At 40.9% G+C, this 19,434-nt stretch overlaps 1 protein-coding gene across 4 annotated transcripts in view; it reads right to left on the reverse strand.

The window, feature by feature from the left end:
* neto1l (neuropilin (NRP) and tolloid (TLL)-like 1, like) overlaps nucleotides 1-19,434 on the reverse strand; it is a 178,986-nt gene that overhangs the window by 62,023 nt on the left and 97,529 nt on the right. For all 4 annotated transcript variants that reach the window (XM_078397825.1, XM_078397823.1, XM_078397822.1 and 1 more), the window contains 2 exons: nucleotides 2,661-2,702; nucleotides 2,423-2,550 (listed from right to left, as the gene is read on the reverse strand). In XM_078397825.1, coding sequence (XP_078253951.1) covers nucleotides 2,423-2,550; nucleotides 2,661-2,702 — 170 coding nt within the window. The remainder of the gene's footprint in view (nucleotides 1-2,422; nucleotides 2,551-2,660; nucleotides 2,703-19,434) is intronic.

Genomic DNA, 19,434 nt, shown 5'->3' on the forward strand with positions numbered 1-19,434 from the left:
AGAACCATTTCCATTCACTGTCCGCATCAATGATTTTTTCATCATGCCACATTTTTGGTAGTTACACACACGCACGCACGCACGCACGCACGCACGCACGCACGCACGCACACACACACACACACACACACACACACAGCAAAATCTGAGGTTTCAGACTCTCAAAGAAAGAATGTTTTGAAGAATCATAAAATTGATTCAGAGGCAATGAAATACTTTTGGAAGCGTGATCGTTGTCGTTAGATAAGAAAATGCAGGCACCAAGTTGTGCACAGAAAGGTCTCATGACAGATTACACAGATAAGCCACATATGATGGTATTGTTTGAGAGATTGTATGAATAGTACTGTACTGAGCATCAGAAGAACCTCTTCCTCTGAATCATATGATCCCATGCAGACCATTTTTTTTAAAAATGGAGACTCCTACAATGTAATCATGCAGCTTCTGTGTAATTATAGCAGTAAAGCTTCAGGAATGGAGCTTGAGCCCACATCCATGTAATTCAGACTGCTGCTCTTAGATACATGACATGAAATAAGCACAAAAGTAAATAAAGTTAAAAAGAAAGATAATTAAACATGAGTTGTAAACATGGGCGTGTTATAAAGGTGAGGTGGATCAGGGAGGCAATATATTCAAAGACATTGGAGAGAAAAGGCAGTTGGAGATAGGGCAATTGCAGGGTCAAAGGAGACATTTCTTTGTTATCTTTTTTCGGAAGGTGCTGATGACTGCAGATTTCAATGGAAGAGGGACAGAAAAAACTGCACAAGAATCTGTCAGAAAAGTGGGGAGCTCAGCAGATTAGTTGAAATTGGATTGAGGATCAGATAGAGTCCATGAACTTTGATGGTAATGCCCTTCTAATTATTGCTTTCTGATAAAGACTACAGGCCTCAACCTCTCTATATTTATCAGTCCCATTTTTTTCTGTCCATGTTATCCTCCTTTGCAATTCACACATGATTTTAACAGCTGCCACATTCTTGCTCAGCACAATTTATTATCAAAATTCTCCTTCAGGTTCTATTTATCTTCAGAGTTGTTTACTATACCTCCTGATTTACACACAGGAACTGAAACTAGCATACTTCTAAATATTCGACCCTCTAAGGTTGGTTGGTTTCATTTCCAAAAAAATTATCGTTTATTGCGCTACCTCCCGAAAGATGTACTTGACATCTTCACCAAGTAAATACATTCAATCTGGCTCTCTGATCTCCACTTCTACACTACATTGCATCAATCATCAGATGTTCAACCACATATTGGTTAGTGACCTGAAACAAAGTGACTCCCTTTCTCTTCATATTGCTGTTTGATCCACTGAATTTTATTTTGAATGTGCGACTTTTATTTCTGTTTGGTACTGCCACTTTTCACCTTTCCATTATGCATGATTTGTAACTCTTCCCAGCAGATATTGAATTGATGGAAATGATTAACTAATTAATTGCAGATTAATTGCACCATAAATAATCTGCAAACATTGGTTAGAAAGTGGTGGAAAAGCAATCCTAATTTATTGGGTCACCACTTAAATCAGCTTTGTAGGTCTAAAAGTCAAAGTGGTTGTTAGTATAAGCAGAAAAGTAATTTCCTGAGCACCAAGACCTGTCCCCAGTCTCCTGCTTCAATTTTACTAGCTACTCCACATATGTAATTAATTTTGTTTTCCAGCAAAGCACAGAGCAGAATTAAGGAAATTCTCAGAGATTTTGACACTTGCCAGAAAAATCACAGCATTTGGAGTTTCAACAATTTCAGGTAATGTAGAGAATAAATGTTCATCATTTATCAATAAAGTTCACATAAAAATGAGTTTAAAAACTCCAGGTTTACAACATTTAATATACATCAATACTAAAGTATGTGGAATATGAATATGAATTTTTACCATATTCTCTCATTCATGCCTACACCACAGACAGTTTAATCTTACAACAGCTGCAACCTCCTCTGGCCCATGATTTCTACAGCCATTCATAAACATGCTTGGATATTCATGTTTCATTTTCTCAATGTATTGTGAGCTCAGAAAACATATTTACTGATGGTTAGGATGAAAATGTTAATTCCCATTGTGCAAGACAGAATGTGTTAATATAAATACACGAAGGTGATTTTTTTTAAGCAAAAATATTATGGAAATAGTTTTTAAATATACATTCTAAAGGTGATCTATTCAGATTCTTTTGGAAGGTATTATTTTATTGTTTGTTTCTATTGTTCAAGATCCACAATCAAAAAATCCCAAGTGAGAGTGATTTTAAATGTGGCATTGACCAGAAAATAAGGATAGAATCAAGGAACAGAGATACTGCAGCCAGGGTTACTGTATCACCAAAACAAGAAGAATTACAGGCAGACATTTTCTTCTAGTACTTGTGAATATGCTTACTCCAGGCACAACACTGACCTTGGATTTTGGTGGTGCTCGAATAAACCATTTACAATCAACTGCCTCCGTGGGACTGGCCTTGCCTTCCTGCACGATTTGCTTTGATTCAATGATTCCCTCAGGTCCTCCCATTTCAAACTCACACACTGAGTTAAAGAAAGAAAAATCAAATGGGAAATCACAAGGCATAATCACGGCTGATCAAAGACAGTCTTGTTCATATACATGACTCTGATATGTTTTCATCAGTACTAACCTGGCAATGGTTTCAGGGCACCAAGGTGTGCAAATTCAGGATCTTTAAAGACAAAAAAAAAAGATGTTTTAGCGTAATAATGCAAGCAATGTTTGAATTGATATTAAATAAGCAAAATTTGTTTGATCTTCTGCTACATAAAATGCCCCACACTATGAAACCTCACACAGACATTTTATATATTATCAGTTTAAATTCAAATAATAAAATTGAAGGACCATCTTAAGAGAAAGGAAATATCAGGGAGAGAACGCCAAAAGATTAAAGATAAATTCACATTTATAATTTATATATGAGGTAAAGAAGTATATTATACACAATACCACCACTAATATGTTCTTCAGCTCTGTCGTCAAATAAGAAGGCTGCTAATGCTGGAAAGTAAGCAGTTGAGTAAAATAACAATTTTAATTGTTTGTTGTAAAATAGAGTTGTGTCGTGACTGAGTGCTTTAACACTGCATTACCCCCTCCACAAGCTGAATTATCAATGCAGCCTGATTTCAGTGATGTTCCACATATCAATCACAGTTAACTGCAATATTTACCATTAAAGTGAAGAATTCAGCTTAATTACAATCATTTTCATTCTTTGCTCACCCAAACTGAATCAGCTAATAGTGTATAAAATTACTGCTGTTCATAAATCCAAGAGGACCAGTTAATATTCAAGATTCTGTTTTTCATACAGAAATTTTAACATTTACAGTTAATGGAACATATTTCTAAAAGTATATATTTCAACATGTTAGGGTTCATATGTCACTAAATATTTGCCTAGCATTTTTCCCATAGGGCTTGTGTACATTGGTGTGCTGGGCAATTGTCTGTGAGATTGATGGTTTTGTTCCTTCCCAGTCAATTCCCTCATTTGTAGCTGAAGCTATGTGAGGAAACAATGCACTTGTACTCCTGCATGAACTATCATAGGTTCAATTCCCTCAACGGGCTCAGTGTTTTGACATACCAATTGTCTTAGCTTTCCCGAACAGTAGCAGAACAGGTCAAGATGATCACTCTGCATACTCTAATTAATTTGATGCGATAGATCTATAGAACACACAATAAATGCCTGGAAATTCAATAACGCAGTGAATGTTTTTTTTAAATGTGGTATCGAATTGAAGTAAAATTGATTGTTAAACCTGGTCAACACTTCTGTGTGTACAAAACATGTATATCTTTGTGTGCTTCCTTGCCTAGTCTCTTGGGGTGTGGGTGCAAGCACTGAAGCTAATCAGAGTGCAGTGGGTATCTGATGTTGCTGAAGGAACATTGGAGAATGAACACATGACAGAGAAACAGAAAGGGCACTAATGAGAAAAGCTAGCCTTGATGGAAGAACAATAGCTCAGTTAAGTGAATCTTAAAAGGATCATTTTTCATCTAAATGCTGTTGTAGTTAGTCATGGAAAAAAAGTGATTTTCTTTTTCTCTGATCAACTCATGGCATTTGCATTTTGCAAGCATTAGAAACGAATACCCAATCACTGAAGACTGTGTGAGTTTCCACCTCCCTTATCATGGTATCTGATTAAAGATCAGAGGAGCAGTGTTCCAAACTTTGTGTCGGTTCCACCACCTACCAAAAGGTGAACTGATGCTGCTTCCGGCCAAAAGGTGAACTGATGCTGCTCTACGTCTGAAAGAGATCATTCTCAATGCGTCCTAAACCTTTGAAGACTATCTTATTAGGAGATCCCATTGGCAAGTTTGCTATGTGTTACATTTCCTGTGCCTAACCATACTAAAGGCCTGAGATAGATACAAAGTGCTGGAGTAACTCAGCAGGTCAGGCAACATATCTGGAGAGAAGAAATGGGTGGGACCCTTCCCATCCCGAGACGTCACCCATTCCTTCTCTCCAGAGATGCTGCCTGTCCCACTGATTTACTCCAGCACTTTGTATCTATCTTCAGTTTAAACCAGCATCTGCAGTTCCTTCCTACACACACTAAAGGCATGGGAATCTAGCCCTGTTTATCAAATGTAAATGAAAATCGTTCTCTCTGCCCACAACCTGCAGACCTTTCAGAAATGGACCTTGCCTTGCAGTGCGGTATTAACTCTCATCTCAATCTAAAATGCAATTTCCAGCTCTTTGTTTTTGCCATTGGCACAAATCAATAACATTGAAATCCTGCAGGTTAACCACTGTCAGTGCTGAATGGGCTGGGCCATGTATGATGTAACCACTGCTTGTAATCACCCCATGCAAGCTCTGCAGCCACACCGCTCACAATAACCACAGGACTCGGTTCCACAATCATTTAATCAGGAACTAAAACTAAACATGATTTTGAAAAATGATAGTATCAAATGTATTTCAAACACATTAAATTACTGTCAAAAGATTAACAATACAGGTCTACCTCCGATCTTTCAGCACTTTTGGCACTTTCTGGATTGTCCATTTTGGCCGACCATCAGAGGTTACAGTGTCCGAGAGGATGCTAATAGTACCAGAACAGTTGGCCTAGGCCACCCAGGGGCCATGAACAAGAAGTTCCAGTTCCCCAGTGCCACATCTGTGCCCAAGATGAGGTGTTCCATACCAGAATATCTGAGATGTCCTCATTTTTTAGATAGCGGGGTTCGCCTGTTCCTTCATAGGTGAGGCCCTTACACGGGTCTCCTCGGTATCCAGCAGTTCAGTTCGTGCTCCCCCTCCCCCGTTGCAATAGGGACAGAGTCCTCCTAGTCCTCACCTTCCACCCCATCAGCCATCGCTTACAGCAAATAATCCTCCAACATTTTCACTACCTCTAATGGAATCGCTCCTCTAGCCACATCTTCCCATCTCCACACCTTTCCGCTTTCCGCAGACACTGTTCCCTCCGCAACTCCCTGGTTAATTCATCCCTTCCCACCTAAACCACCCCCTCCCCGAGTATTTTTCCCAGTGAGATCAAGCACAGACTTTGCGATCGTTACGATGCACACCTTCGCTCAGTCCGTCTGGGCCTACATGATCTCTTAGTTGCTAAAAACCTTAACTCCCCCTCCCATTCCCATACTGACCTTTCTGTACTGGGCCTCCTCTACTGTCAGAGTGAGGCCAAATACAAATTGGAGGAATAGCACCTCATATTTCGTGTAGGCAACTTACAACCGAGCTATATGAATATTGATTTCTCTAACTTTAAGTAATCCTTGCTTTCCCTCTCTTTCTGTCCCTCCCCCACTCTAGTTCTCCGACCAGTTTCATTGTCCTTGTGATTAAGTTTACTATTGGTATTCCTCATTGTCACCTTCCCCCAGCCAGCAATGAACCATTGTACATTTCCTTGATCCCCATCTGCTGTGATCTGTTCTTTTCACACCTTACACACCCTCTCCCCTGCTTCTCAGTCCAAAGAAGGGTCTCGACCTGAAACATCACCCATTCGTTCTCTCCAAAGATGCTGCCTATCCCACTGAGTTACTCCAGCATTTTATGTCTATCTTCTGGTAACTGAACTGTTGTACTAGCATTATTCAACAGCTTTATTTTATTCCTTAGCTTAACAAATTAACATGAGGTAGCTAGTTATCATAAGACTTGTCACCCTGTTTGGAATATTATTTGCCCTTATTCCCCTGAATAGCAGTGAAAAGAGGAGAGTGGTAAATGTAAGCATTGATTCAATAGAAGCTGAGAAATACATAATAGGTAAAAGAGGATGGTGGGAAAAACACACAAGTATATAATGGCTACATGCAAAAATAAAGCAGTAATTATGGGGCAAAAGAAAATATAAAACATTGTCATTACCACGAGAGAACAAATTTACTTGTTAAATCAATTTGTCTAAAGGCTGAAAATGCCTGACCCTTTTGAGTTCTAAAATAAGTGACTGTGATCTTTGAAAATCCTAAAGTCCTTTGGACTCCGAAAGATGCAAATGTAAAATTCAAAGAGAAAGAGAGGAAAGTGAGAAATACAGATAGAAAGAGGGGACATTTCAGTCAGCTAGATATCTGATATGGAGTCACCATCCTTTAGCATGGACACAAGCCATTCTACCCAACTTGCCCATGCCAAACAAGATGCCCCATCTACACTAGTCCCACCTGTCTGCATTTGGCCCAAATCCCTTTAAACATTTCTTATCCATGTCCCTGTCCAAATATCTTTTAAATGTTGTTATGGTACCTGCCTCATCTACCTCCACTGGGAGCTCGTTCCATATACCCACCACCCCCTGCGTAGAAAAACATGCCCCTCAAGTCCCTATAAAATCTATGCTCTCACTGCAAATCTATGCCTTCTGGTCTTGATTCCTCTACTCTAGGTAAAAGACTCACCTTATCTATTCCCCTCATGATTCTATACACCTCTATAAGATCACCCCTCATTCTCCTGTGCTTAAGTTCTAGCGTGCCAGCCTCTCCCTTTAGCTCTCACCCCGAGGCCCTGGTGACATTCTTGTAAATCTTCTCTGGCCTCTTTCCAGCTTAACAACATCCTGCCTATAGCAGGGTGAGCAAAACTGAACACATACTCCAAATGCAGCCTCGCCAATGTCTTGTACAATTGTAACATAACAATTTGTTGTCAGTCTGAAGAAGGGTCTCGTCTCGAAATGTCATCCATTTCTTCTCTCCCGAGATGCTCCCTGTCCCGCTGAGTTACTCCAGCATTTTGTGTCTACAATCTGTTGTCAGGGATCCATTATTAAGGAGGTATCAACAAAGTTATTATTAAACTACAATATAATTGGGCAGTCAACAAAAGGAAGTGTATTTGAATTTCCAACGAGCATTCATTAAGTTGTAAATTAAAAAGTTACCCCACAAAGTAAATGGCTTTTGTCACTGGGAATATTTTATTAGCATTCACACAAGGGGTCATTTTCTGCCCTAGCTTCAATGAAAATAATCATTCCTTTACAGCTATTGGATCTAATGCTGAAATACACAAAAGCACACTGCATTCACTGCAACAATTCAAGCAAAAGGCTCACCACAATTTTCTCAAGGGCATCTCAGCAACGAGTGTAATGATAAATGTCGGGTCTTTCTGACAATGCCCATGTCCCCAGAGTGAATTTAAAGACTTGGTTTTATACCAACATTGCTTGTAAGAAATACAAGAATGCAGTATTTGTGTATGTGTACAAAAATAGCTAAGGTTACTTCAATCCAACAAGGAAGAATCAAAATAAAATGATCAGCAAGCCAAATTTATAATTTGTCAAAAACTTATTTTCATTATGAAATACAATTTCAAATTAATGTCACTCACTCATGCAAGCACATATGCATACAGCGTGTTATATATTAACAGCTGCACTTCAATAACATTTTGGTAGATACTGTATTTTAAGGGGTGAATGGCAATGATTGCCAAAACATATTCATCGAAATTGGGCTCCATTTCTGGAGACATTTAAGGATCTGTGTTTTGGTGACTGTGAAGGTGTTGGAGAGAGTACCTTTTATGTACCAACAGTATACCCTCAGGACATTCCCAGTGCGTCATAGCCTATTAATTACTTTGCTTTGTGGGCAGAACCAGTGATTAATTTTATACTCAGCATTTTTTGTATAGGCTTCAATTGTGTTTTGTCCAGTTGGAAATGACGTAACTGGCTAGTTTCAGTGTTTCTGGCATTGTGCAATGAAAGCCAAACTACTGGGCAGGTCCTAATTGTCAACTTAGTTTATTGTCATGTGTACCGAGGTACAATGAAAAGCTTTTTGTTGCGTGCTAACCAGTCAGCAGAAAGACAACACATGATTACAATCGATCCATTTACAGTATATAGTTACATGATAAGGGGATAATGTTTAGTGCAAGGTAAAGCCGGCAAGTCCGATCAAGGATTGTCCGAGGGTCATCAAAGAGGTCCTGTAGAAAGTACGCACTCTTTCAAATCAATCAGTAGGAATTTTTGACTCCAACATAACTAGCAACAGGGCTTTGTTATAACATTTCAACCTGAAGTCTGCTTCCCCATTAATAAGGCGGCTCTGCATGGAAATGATGGGACAGTTAAATGGAAGATCAAAATTGCCATTTGCAAGTGTCAGATGAAGTGTCATCTTCTTCCCAATCTGATGCTTGAATGACTGCTGCTGCTGCTGCAGGCCACGTATTATTTATTTTGCAAATAAAACTTAAGGAAACATGAGGGTGTTCATTTGTATGAGGAAGGGGCTGGGGAGAATCACGTTTGATCTGGAGACACAAGCGATTGCAGATGCAGGAATCTTGAGTAACAACAAAGTGCTGAACTCAGTGGGTCAAGGCATGGTCACTCTGCTTCTTTCCCCTCTGTATGCTCAACTCCCAATCCTCCCATCCCTAGGTCCCCCATATCCTCTCTCTACCCCCTTCCTCCTGTCCCCTTCCACCTATGTCCCTCCCTCTGGCTTTACATTTCATTTCTTTTCTTTTCTTATGGAGTCATAGAGTCGTAGAGTGATATAGCATGGAGACAGGCCCTTCAGCCCAACTCGCCCACACCGGCCAACAATGTCCCAGCTACACTAGACCCACTTGTCTGCGCTTGGTCCATATCCCTCCAAACCTGTCCTATCCTTGTACCTGTCTAACTGTTTCTTAAATGATGGGAGAGTCCCAGCCTCAACTATCTCCTCTGACAGCTTACTCCTTACACCCACCACCCTTTGTGTGAAAAATTTCCCCTCGGATTCTATTAAATCTTTTCCCCTTCACCTTGAGCCTATGTCCTCTGGTCCTCGATTCCACTACTCTAGGCAAAAGACTGTGCGTCTACCCGATCTATTCCTCGCATGATTGTGTATACCTCTATAAAATCTCCCCACATCCTCCTGCGCTCCAAGGAAGAGACCCAGCCCATTCAACCTCTCCCTATAGCTCACACCCTCTAATCCTGGCAACATCCTCATAAATCTTTTCTGAACCCTTTCAAGCTTGACAATATCTTTCCTATAACATGGTGCCCAGAACTGAACACAATATTCTAAATGCTGTCTCACCAACGTCTTATACAACTGCAACATGACCTCCCAGCTTCTGTACTCTCTTTCGTCTGACGCCCTTTTGTCGCCATTTCCCCTCGTGCTTCTGCCACTATCTCCACCCATCTGCCCTTCACCCTCTCCCTTCCCCTCACCCGCATCGACTGATCACTTACTGGGTTTCGCCCCACCCCCGGCCTCTCTTTTCAGCCACTCATCCATCAGTTTGAAGAAGGCTCCCGACCTGAAACGTCATCTTTCCATTCCCTCCATACATGCTGCCTGACCTGCTGAGCTCCTCCAGCACTTTGTTTTAGAGTGAGTGGTGAGGAAGAGGTGCAACGTGAAAAGGAGGATTTGATTCCAGCACATATTATCATCAATGACCTCTAATCCACTGCAGTCATTGACTGCTGCAGCAATGCCCATGCTTGCTCGCAGTCTTTCCTCTGAATGACTGAGCGTATGAATGCAATAGATCCTCATCCCCACTCCAGTCTGCTGCTGCAATTCCATTGTGACCTACCTACTTGTGGATTAACATGTACTTTTACATAAAAAATTGAATGATTTAGTTCAATCTGAAACCAGGGTCTTAAATCTGATTAAAGCAAACCACGAAGGCACGAATGAGCTATGCTGGATGTGAGACTATATTTAAAGGCATGACAGCATAATGACTAACACTTAAACAATTAACACATGATTTACAAGTAGTTTATGTCACTTTCAAGTAAAAATGCTAACAGGTTAATTGGCCCAGCTGCAGCTGACAAAAAAATATTGATAGTATTTGATCACAGGAAAGGACTTATCATATTCCCTGTAAGCTTGAAGACTGGAAACATTTCAGAATTCAACAAAAGAGGACGAAAACGGTCATGAGGACAGGGGAAGATGGATTGAAGAGCAGTCCAGCGAGAAACATAAAAACACTGTAAAAGCTTCCATAGAATTGTAAACGGAAAAATATTAGATAATGTTTATTTAATCCCTTCACCAACTGAGACGAGAGGAATTATATTGAAATAAGGACATAACATCATAGAATACAGCACGGAAATAGGCCCTTCAGCCCAACTCGTCCATGCCAATCAAGATTCTCCATCTAAGCTAGTTTAATTTGTCTGCATTTAGCCTAGCTCCTTCCAAATAATACCTGTCCAAATGTCTTTTAGATGTTGTTATTATATCTGCCTCGATTACTTCCTCTGGCAGCTCTACCCACCACTCACCTTATGAAAAGTTGCCACTCAGGTTTTTATCAAATCTTTCCTCTCTCACTTTTAACTTATGCCCTCTGGTTCTTGATTCCTCTACTCTGGAAAAAGACTGTGTGAATTCACCCTATCTATCCCCCTCATGATTTTATACACAAGTGTAAGATAATCCCTCCTCCTCTAGCACTCCAAGGAATAAAGTCATAGCCTGCCCAATCTGTTCCTCTCAGGTCCTCAATTCCTTGCAGCATCCTCATTAATCTCTGCAACCTTTCCAGCTTAATGGCGTCTTTCCTGTAGCAGGGTGACTAAAAAGGAAAATAATATTCCAAATATACTCTTACCAACATCTTGTACATCTCATAGAATCATAGAGTGATCACTTCCCCAACTTGCCCACAGTCGACATGTCCCAGCTGCAGTAGTCCCATCTACCTGTGTTTGGTCCATATCCCTCCACACCTGTCTTATCCATGTACCTGTCCAACTGTTTCTTAAATGTTGGGATAGTCCATGCTTCAACTACCTCCTCTTGCAGCTTGTTCCATACACTGTAACATAATGTCCCGACTGATGTATTCAATTCAGACTGATGACGTCCAATGTGATAAAAAGCCTTCTTCACCATCTTATTCCCAATGATGTCACTTTCAGGGAACTATGTACTTGTATTCCTTGATCAATCTGCTCTACAACACTTCCCAGGCCTTACTCCACTCTGAAGTCCTGCCCTGGTTTGACTTCCTAAAATGTAAAACCTCACATTTATCTCCATTAAATTCCATTAGCCATTTCTGGGCCCACTTGCCCAGCTGATCAGGATCCATTGTAATTCCTGATAACCATCGTCACTGTCTACACTCTCGCCTATTTTAGGGTCATTTGCAAACTTACCAATCTTGCCCATTGTTGTTTGTCATCCAAATCATTGATTTAGATAACAAACAGCAAAGTGATCAGTGAGGCACACCACGAGACATAAGCCTCCAATCTGAAAAACAAACTTCTCTCACTTCCTTCTGCTTACCTACCAATTAGCTAGCTCTCCTTGGATTTCAATCAACTGCACCATGCAGGGTAGCCATCCATACAGAACCTTATCCAAGGCCTTGCTGATGTCCATATAGACTGCATCTACAGTCCTGTCCTCAACAGGGAGCCCTCATCTAACCACAGATATTAGGTTTACTGGTCTATAGTTCCCGTTATTTTTTGCAGCCCTTCTTAAATTGAAGCTCAATATTAGCCACCCACCCGTTTTCTAGCACCTCATATATCTCAGTCAGGACCCCAAAAGTTTATTCTCCAGCTTCATGAAGTGTCCTTGGATATATTTGGTTAGGTCCAGAAGAGTTATCTACCTTCATATGTCTTACAACATCCAGAACCTCCTCGACTGTAATAGAGACTGTCTCAAGACATCTCCATTAACTTTACCAAGTTACCTGGCTTTCATGGGGAAAAACAGAGAATAAATATTCATTGAGGACCTTGTTCATTTCCTGCAGTTCCACACATAAATGACCACTGATTTCTGAGGGTCACTATTTTCTCTTTCTAGTTACATTTTTCCCATAATGTACATAAACTATCTTTGTATTATCCTTAATTTTCTCACCAGATCTGTCTCATGCTTCCGACTGTATTTACCCTCCTGATTTCCTTCTATAGATGAGGCTCTCACTAGGGTCTCTTTTACATCCCGCAGCTCCGCTCTTGCTCCCCCTCCCCCCACTCGCAACAAGGACAGAATCCCCCTCGTTCTCACCTTCCACCCCACCAGCCAGCAGATCCAACATATCATCCACCAACATTTCCGTCACCTACAAGGGGCCCCACCACTGGCCATATCTTCCCATCCCCTCCCCTCTCTGCGTTCTGCAGAGACCGTTCCCTCCGTAACTCCCTGGTCCACTCGTCCCTTCCTACCCAAACCACCCCAATCCCGGGCACTTTCCCCTGCAACCGCACGAGATGCAACACCTCTCCCTTTACCTCCCCCCTCAGCTCCATCCAAGGACCCAAACAGTCTTTCCAGGTGAGACAAAGGTTCACCTGCACCTCCTCCAACCTCATCTATTGCATCCGCTGCTCTAGATGTCAACTTATTTACATCGGCAAAACCAAGCGCAGGCTCGGTGATCGCTTCGCTGAACACCTGCGCTCGGTCCGCATTAACCAAACTGATCTCCCGGTGGCTGAGCACTTCAACTCCCCCTCCCATTCCCAGTCTGACCTTTCTGTCATGGGCCTCCTCCAGTGCCATAGTGAGGCCCACCGGAAATTGGAGGAACAGCACCTCATATTTCGCCTGGGCAGTTTGCAGCCCAGCGGTATGAACATCGACTTCTCCAACTTTAGATAGTTCCTCTGTCCCTCCCTTCCCCTCCTCCTTCCCAGATCTCCCTCTATCTTCCTGTCTCCACCTATATCCTTCCTTTGTCCCGCCCCTCGACATCAGTCTGAAGAAGGGTCTCGACCCTAAACGTCACCCATTCCTTCTCTCCCGAGATGCTGCCTGACCTGCTGAGGTACTCCAGCATTTTGTGAATCAATCGATTTGTACCAGCATCTGCATTCATTTTCTTATCCTTCTAAGGAATGTTCCTCAATTCCCAGGGATTCACTTGATCCCAGCTGCCTCCACCTGGCCCATGCCTCCTTTTTCTTGACAAGAGCCTCAATTTCTCTTGTCATCTGGGGTTCTTTACTCCCACCTGCTTTACCTCCCACGTGCATACTTTAAATTTTCGCTATCACACTTTTAAAATCATTCTATTTTCCAGACATCCTTTTGCTTGCAACAGCCTCCTTCAATCATGCCTTGATCTCCCACCCTCACCATTTTTGAAGGCATCCCACTTTCTGGATGTCCCTTTTCCCCCAAACACCTACTCCAATCAATTTTAGCAAGTCCTTGTCGAAAACCATCAAAGTTGGCCTTGCTCCAATTTAGAACTGTAACTTGTGGACAAGCCTTGCCCTTATCCATAACTACTTTAAAGCTAATGTAACTGTGGTTGCTGGTCCCAAAACGCTCGCCCCCAATACTTCAGCCACTTGCCCTGCTCAATTCTCTTAAAGCAGATTGTTTGATTTCAATGCCATTGAAATTAAACCAATAATTTTCATCTCTCTCCATAGAATAAGATACAGAAATAGTGGAGATCAGCAGGATTAGAGCAACAGAGTGAGCATCTTTTTTAATTTTTAAGCTTGATGCATATGGTCTCATTTGAAGAATCTTTTCCAACATCCTCCCTCATTACTGCAGTGAAACCTCCTTAATCAATGTTGCATTTTGCTGCAATCCTCTGTAACCCACCACTTTTCTGACTGCAGCCACTTTTGGCACACATGGCCATTAAGGACACTTTTAGTGTGCCTGACTTTCCTTCACAGTGCAGGAGGAGCTTACTGGAGGACCAAGCACTTCTGCCATGTACGACCCTTGAATTATCTTAGTATTCAAAATTAAGGAAATACTTAATCACACTAAGGACCTTTTTTCTTTCTGAGCAAATCCCAATATCGTCTGCAATCCCTGCTTTTATTTTTACTTCGCAGAATGACAGTAGTAAACTAAAAGTAGAAATACCCACTTGTATCTCCATAAACATTATCCTCCTCACCAAAGGTTCTTACTCACCAAAGCCAGCACTCCGCAACCAGTGCACTCTGGGATCTGCTTAGATCTGGCATAGAATTGATTGGTCAAATGACTTACTTCATAAGAAATTAAAGGATTTTGCATGATTTATCTGTTGTCATGTCTCAGTTAACCTTGATATAATTGATTCTTTATAATGTATTAAAAATAGGGGAGGTGATGGCGCAGTGGTATTTTCTCTGGATTAATATCCTAGATATCCTGTGGGACGTCAAGGGGGCCCGGGTTTGAGTACTACCACTGATGATGGTGATAAAAAAATTATGTTTGAATTCTGAAATTAAAATGTCAAATGACCATGAAAACTGCTGTCAATTAATCAGGAAATTTGTCATCCTTACTTGGCCTCTAAAATAGTCTCACATGCCATTCAGTTGTCATAAATTGATGGAAGGCCATAAGGAAATAAAACAGGTCCAATATTGACCAAAGCACCAGAAACGACAACGGCCTGTGGACTCTGTAAAGTCAGCCTATCAATGCCGGAGGGCTCTTGCAAAAATTGGGGAGTTCTCTCAGAACAGCTTGACGTTGTTATACTCGCAGATATGTGAATACGATCAACATCCCAGACATCGCCATCTCTATCCCTGCGTCCATCCTGTCCCCTGACATTCAATGACATTACCATTACTGAACCCACCACATTCAATATTGTGGGAGTGACCATTGACCAGATGGAGTAGCCATATACACAAGGTGCTCTCAAAAACAGATCAGAAGCCAGGAATCCCGCAATGAGTAACTCACCTCTAACTCCACAAAGTCTGTCCACCATCTAAAAGGCTTAATACTCTCCACTTCATTTATATGGTCTTTCTTTTTAGTACAAGTCTTTCCTGCTGTATCCATTTCAAAGAGCTATTTGATGAAGTCCAGTCGCATTATCAAAATGGATCTTCCACACATGTTGCATCTTCAACATGACCGATATTCCTTCTAATTATTATAATGTAATCAGTGAACAGACTGAGCAGACCTCAGATTTTAGCCACCTATATAAAGTAAAAAATCTCAAAGGAAGCTATCAGAAATTACAGAAATATTGGTATCGCTATTGGTTTATTCATGTCATCGTACATGTAAAGTGTAAATTTTGTTTTGCCTGCTATCTTGACAAATCATATCATACATAAGTATATCAGTTAATGTACAAGAGAAAATAATGGAATGAGATAGCTGCAGAGAAGTGTAAAAAGTGTGAGACCCCCCAACGAGATAGACTAGAGATCAGAAAATAATCCTCAGCGTAAAAGCAAAATAATATTTGTGTAAAGGACTGTTGAGAAATGCTGGTAGCTCCATTTCTCCAGGTCTAGAACACTTGCAATCTTGCTCCTCAATCATTGTCAGTGATTACCTGACTGTCATGTGGACTCACGTGTCAGAGTGTGAGCTTGTAGCATTTCCACTGGAGTATTTGCCTACTGAACCCAAACCAGATCATATCTGGCCCAGCAATAGTGTGCCTGCAAGTCAATGGAGAGGAATAACTGCACAGAATCCGGATAAGTATTAGCTAATTTACACTGTTGAGTGAATTAAGGTTTACTTAAATACTTTTAGGTGATTTAAAAATAATAATTATGTTAATGACCTTTGTAGTAAGAATGCCCTTGCCATTTGTAAACCTACCATTGTCAATTTGCTGCTAGGTGCTGGCTTATATTCAATATCGAGGCATCAGGACCTTATCTACACAATGTAATGCCAACACATTGAGTTATTTAGGGGTGGGAGAGGGGGAACATTCCCAAAACAGCTTTTTTGGGGGGGGGTTTTAATTGAAGAATTTTTTGATGTTTTTGAAATGTACAGATATTTTAGTAAGTTTGACCATCAGCATGATGCCAATGGCTGACAATGTTTTTTTCAGCTGTTTTGGGAATGTTCCCCCTCTCCCACCCCAAAATAACTCAACGCGTTGGCATTACATTGTGTAGATAAGGTCCTGATGCCTCGATATTGAATATAAGCCAGCACCTAGCAGCAAATTGAGGTTTACAAATGGCAAGGGTATTCTTACTACAAAGGTCAGCGGCAAGCACGGGTGGCTTGCTACTGCCAGCAAGTTCTACTCCTGGCTTTGCTAGTTTTTTTTAATTTTCCATTCTCTCTTTATTCCCTCTTCTAAAAATGGATGATTCCTGCAGATGATTAATTTTGATAAGCTCCAGCTGTTCCCTTATATCTCATCCAGCTGTTCAGCTGTGAGCCTGGAAGGTGAGTGTTAAAAAAAAATAAATTGCAGATATCACACCCAAGCCCAGTTCTATCCTTACTTATTGTCCACAGTTGCTCATTTTGCCAGGAAACTGAAGGAGGTTTCAGAAAGAAAGAATTGTGGGGCTAGTTTCCTTGGTTATGGTAATGTTACCTATTAGAGCCCATTGATTTGCTTCTGTCACATTACTGAATAGTTCCCATTAAGGAAGGAAGAAAAAAGTATGAATTTAATTTCTATTCCACCTGCTATTTTAATTGTATGATACTAATTAATTTCATGTGTCTAGCTGCCTACTGGGTCTGGGGATTGCCGAATTCAGCAAAGTCACCATTCACACTGTCTGCAGTGTATTGGATACTAAAATAAATTCATGGACGCTTAAAGAAACTGTATTGTCACCATGAAATAAAATTATATATCCAGGTTTAATTCTAAAGGTAACTGAAAATAACTTGTTTTCTACATTTCCAACCTGATATAGGGTCGTTGACACGAACTATGTCTTTACTTTCCACAGTTGCTACCTATGTACTGAGCCTTTCTCCAAGATTTTTGCTTTTAATTTTGTTTTATTTTAGATTTCTGACATTACAGATTTTTGATTTTCATTCATTGTAAAGCTATGTTATAACTATAGAAATGTTTTTACAATAGGTTCTCTGGGAATGGTCTTGATCTATCCATCCTGCACAGAAGTTAGTTTATTTTACTTTGCTCATGACACTGAGATTTATTAATTGGGAGATGCTGGCATTTTAGGGTAATTAATATGGAATAGTTTCCACTCATTTGCCCAAAAAGGCTGGCTGAAAAGCAAAACAGTTGCCGGAAATTTACAAATCAATGATTGTACATTCATTCTGATGGATGATTGGGGCATTCATAATAAAATTGCATGAGAAAAATTTGTTTCTAAATAGGCAGCCTAGAACAGGGAGTAACATGGGCTGTTTTCTAAGAGTTTGGCAGAGAGAGACTCTAGGCTGAGTTATGGACATGGGAGCCTATCACAACACATTTAACCATCTAGTTCGTTTTTCTCATTGGAAAATTACATTCTTTTAATTCATTTACTACATAATTCATTTTCCGGCACAGAGGGGCAATGGTCGAGTTGCTGCCTTACAGCGCCACAGACCCGGGTTCGATCCCGACTACATGTGTTTGGCTGTACGAAGTTTGTACGTTCTCACAGTGACCCCGAAGGTTTTCTCCGAGATCTTCGGTTTCCTCCCACACTCCAAAGACATACAGATTTGTAGGTTAATTGGCTTGGTGTAAAAGTATAAATTGTCCGTCGTGTCTATAGGACAGTGTTAAATAGACAATAGACAATAGGTGCAGGAGGAGGCCATTCAGCCCTACGAGCCAGCACCGCCATTCAATGTGATCATGGCTGATCATTCTCAATCAATACTCCGTTCCTGCCTTCCCCCCATACCCCCTGACTCCGCTATCCTTAAGAGCTCTATCCAGCTCTCTTGAATGCATTCAGAGAATTGGCCTCCACTGCCTTCTGAGGCAGAGAATTCCACAGATTCACAACTCTCTGACTGAAAAAGTTTTTCCTCATCTCAGTTCTAAATGGCCTACCCCTTATTCTTAAACTGTGGCCCCTTGTTCTGGACTCCCCCAACATTGGGAACATGTTTCCTGCCTCTAACGTGTCCAGCCCCTTAATAATCTTATACGTTTCGATAAGATCCTCTCTCATCCTTCTAAATTCCAGTGTATACAAGCCTAGTCACTCCAGTCTTTCAACATATGACAGTCCTGCCATTCCGGGAATTCACCTAGTAAACCTACACTGCACGCCCTCAATAGCAAGAATATCCTTCCTCAAATTTGGATAACAAAACTGCACACAGTACTCACTAGGGCCCTGTACAACTGCAGAAGGGTCAAGTGCGGGGATCAATGGTTGGTGTGAACTCGGTGGGCCAAAGGGAATGTTTCCGTGCCATATCTCTAAACTAAACTAAACTAAAATTAAACTTGAAAGTTTACAGCCAGCCTTGATTCAATAAGATCTTCTGTAGTCTACTTTGCCAACAAAATGCACTTGTTTGTAGATGCAATATCATTCTTCTTGAGAACATGTAACAAGGGATCTACTATCAAAATTCCCAGCTGCTATTTAAACAAATACTGGGTAGTAAGATGTAAAAAAGCAGTTTGCATGACCAGCAGATGTGTTCAACCAAATTATAACTAATTAAGTATTTTTGAAGTATAATCTCAAATGTAAAGATGAGCAAGTAGCTGACATGACCAGAAACAGCAATGATATAATAACTAGATGATCTGCTTTTTAGGATACAGAATGATGGATAATTGGTGGTTGATAAAGGAGCATTCCAGATCACAGGTGCTGTCACAGTCATTTAAGGGCCTGTCCCAGTTTGGTGATTTTTAAGGCGGCTACAGGCTACTAGGCTGTCACCGCACGGTCCCCGGTGTGTCGCGGGCATGGTCGTGAGTAGTCTTCAAAGAATCATAGCTTTTTTCTGGTCGCCGCGGAATTTTCTCTCTGGCTTGACGCCAATGATCATAGCTTGTCGTCTCCTGACGTGGGCGCTGTCGTAGATTGTCACCGGGTGACTTAGGTTGACGACGGTTATCCACCTTTTATAAGAATTTTGTTTGTTTGAATAAAGTAAATTTTGGACATGTTGACAAAAGATTGATGTTTGAAGTTATTGTATTTCAGAGTAGTTTCTCATGGCAT

This window comes from Rhinoraja longicauda, chromosome 4, assembly GCF_053455715.1.
Source record: "Rhinoraja longicauda isolate Sanriku21f chromosome 4, sRhiLon1.1, whole genome shotgun sequence".
Classification (NCBI taxonomy): Eukaryota; Metazoa; Chordata; class Chondrichthyes; order Rajiformes; family Arhynchobatidae; genus Rhinoraja; species Rhinoraja longicauda.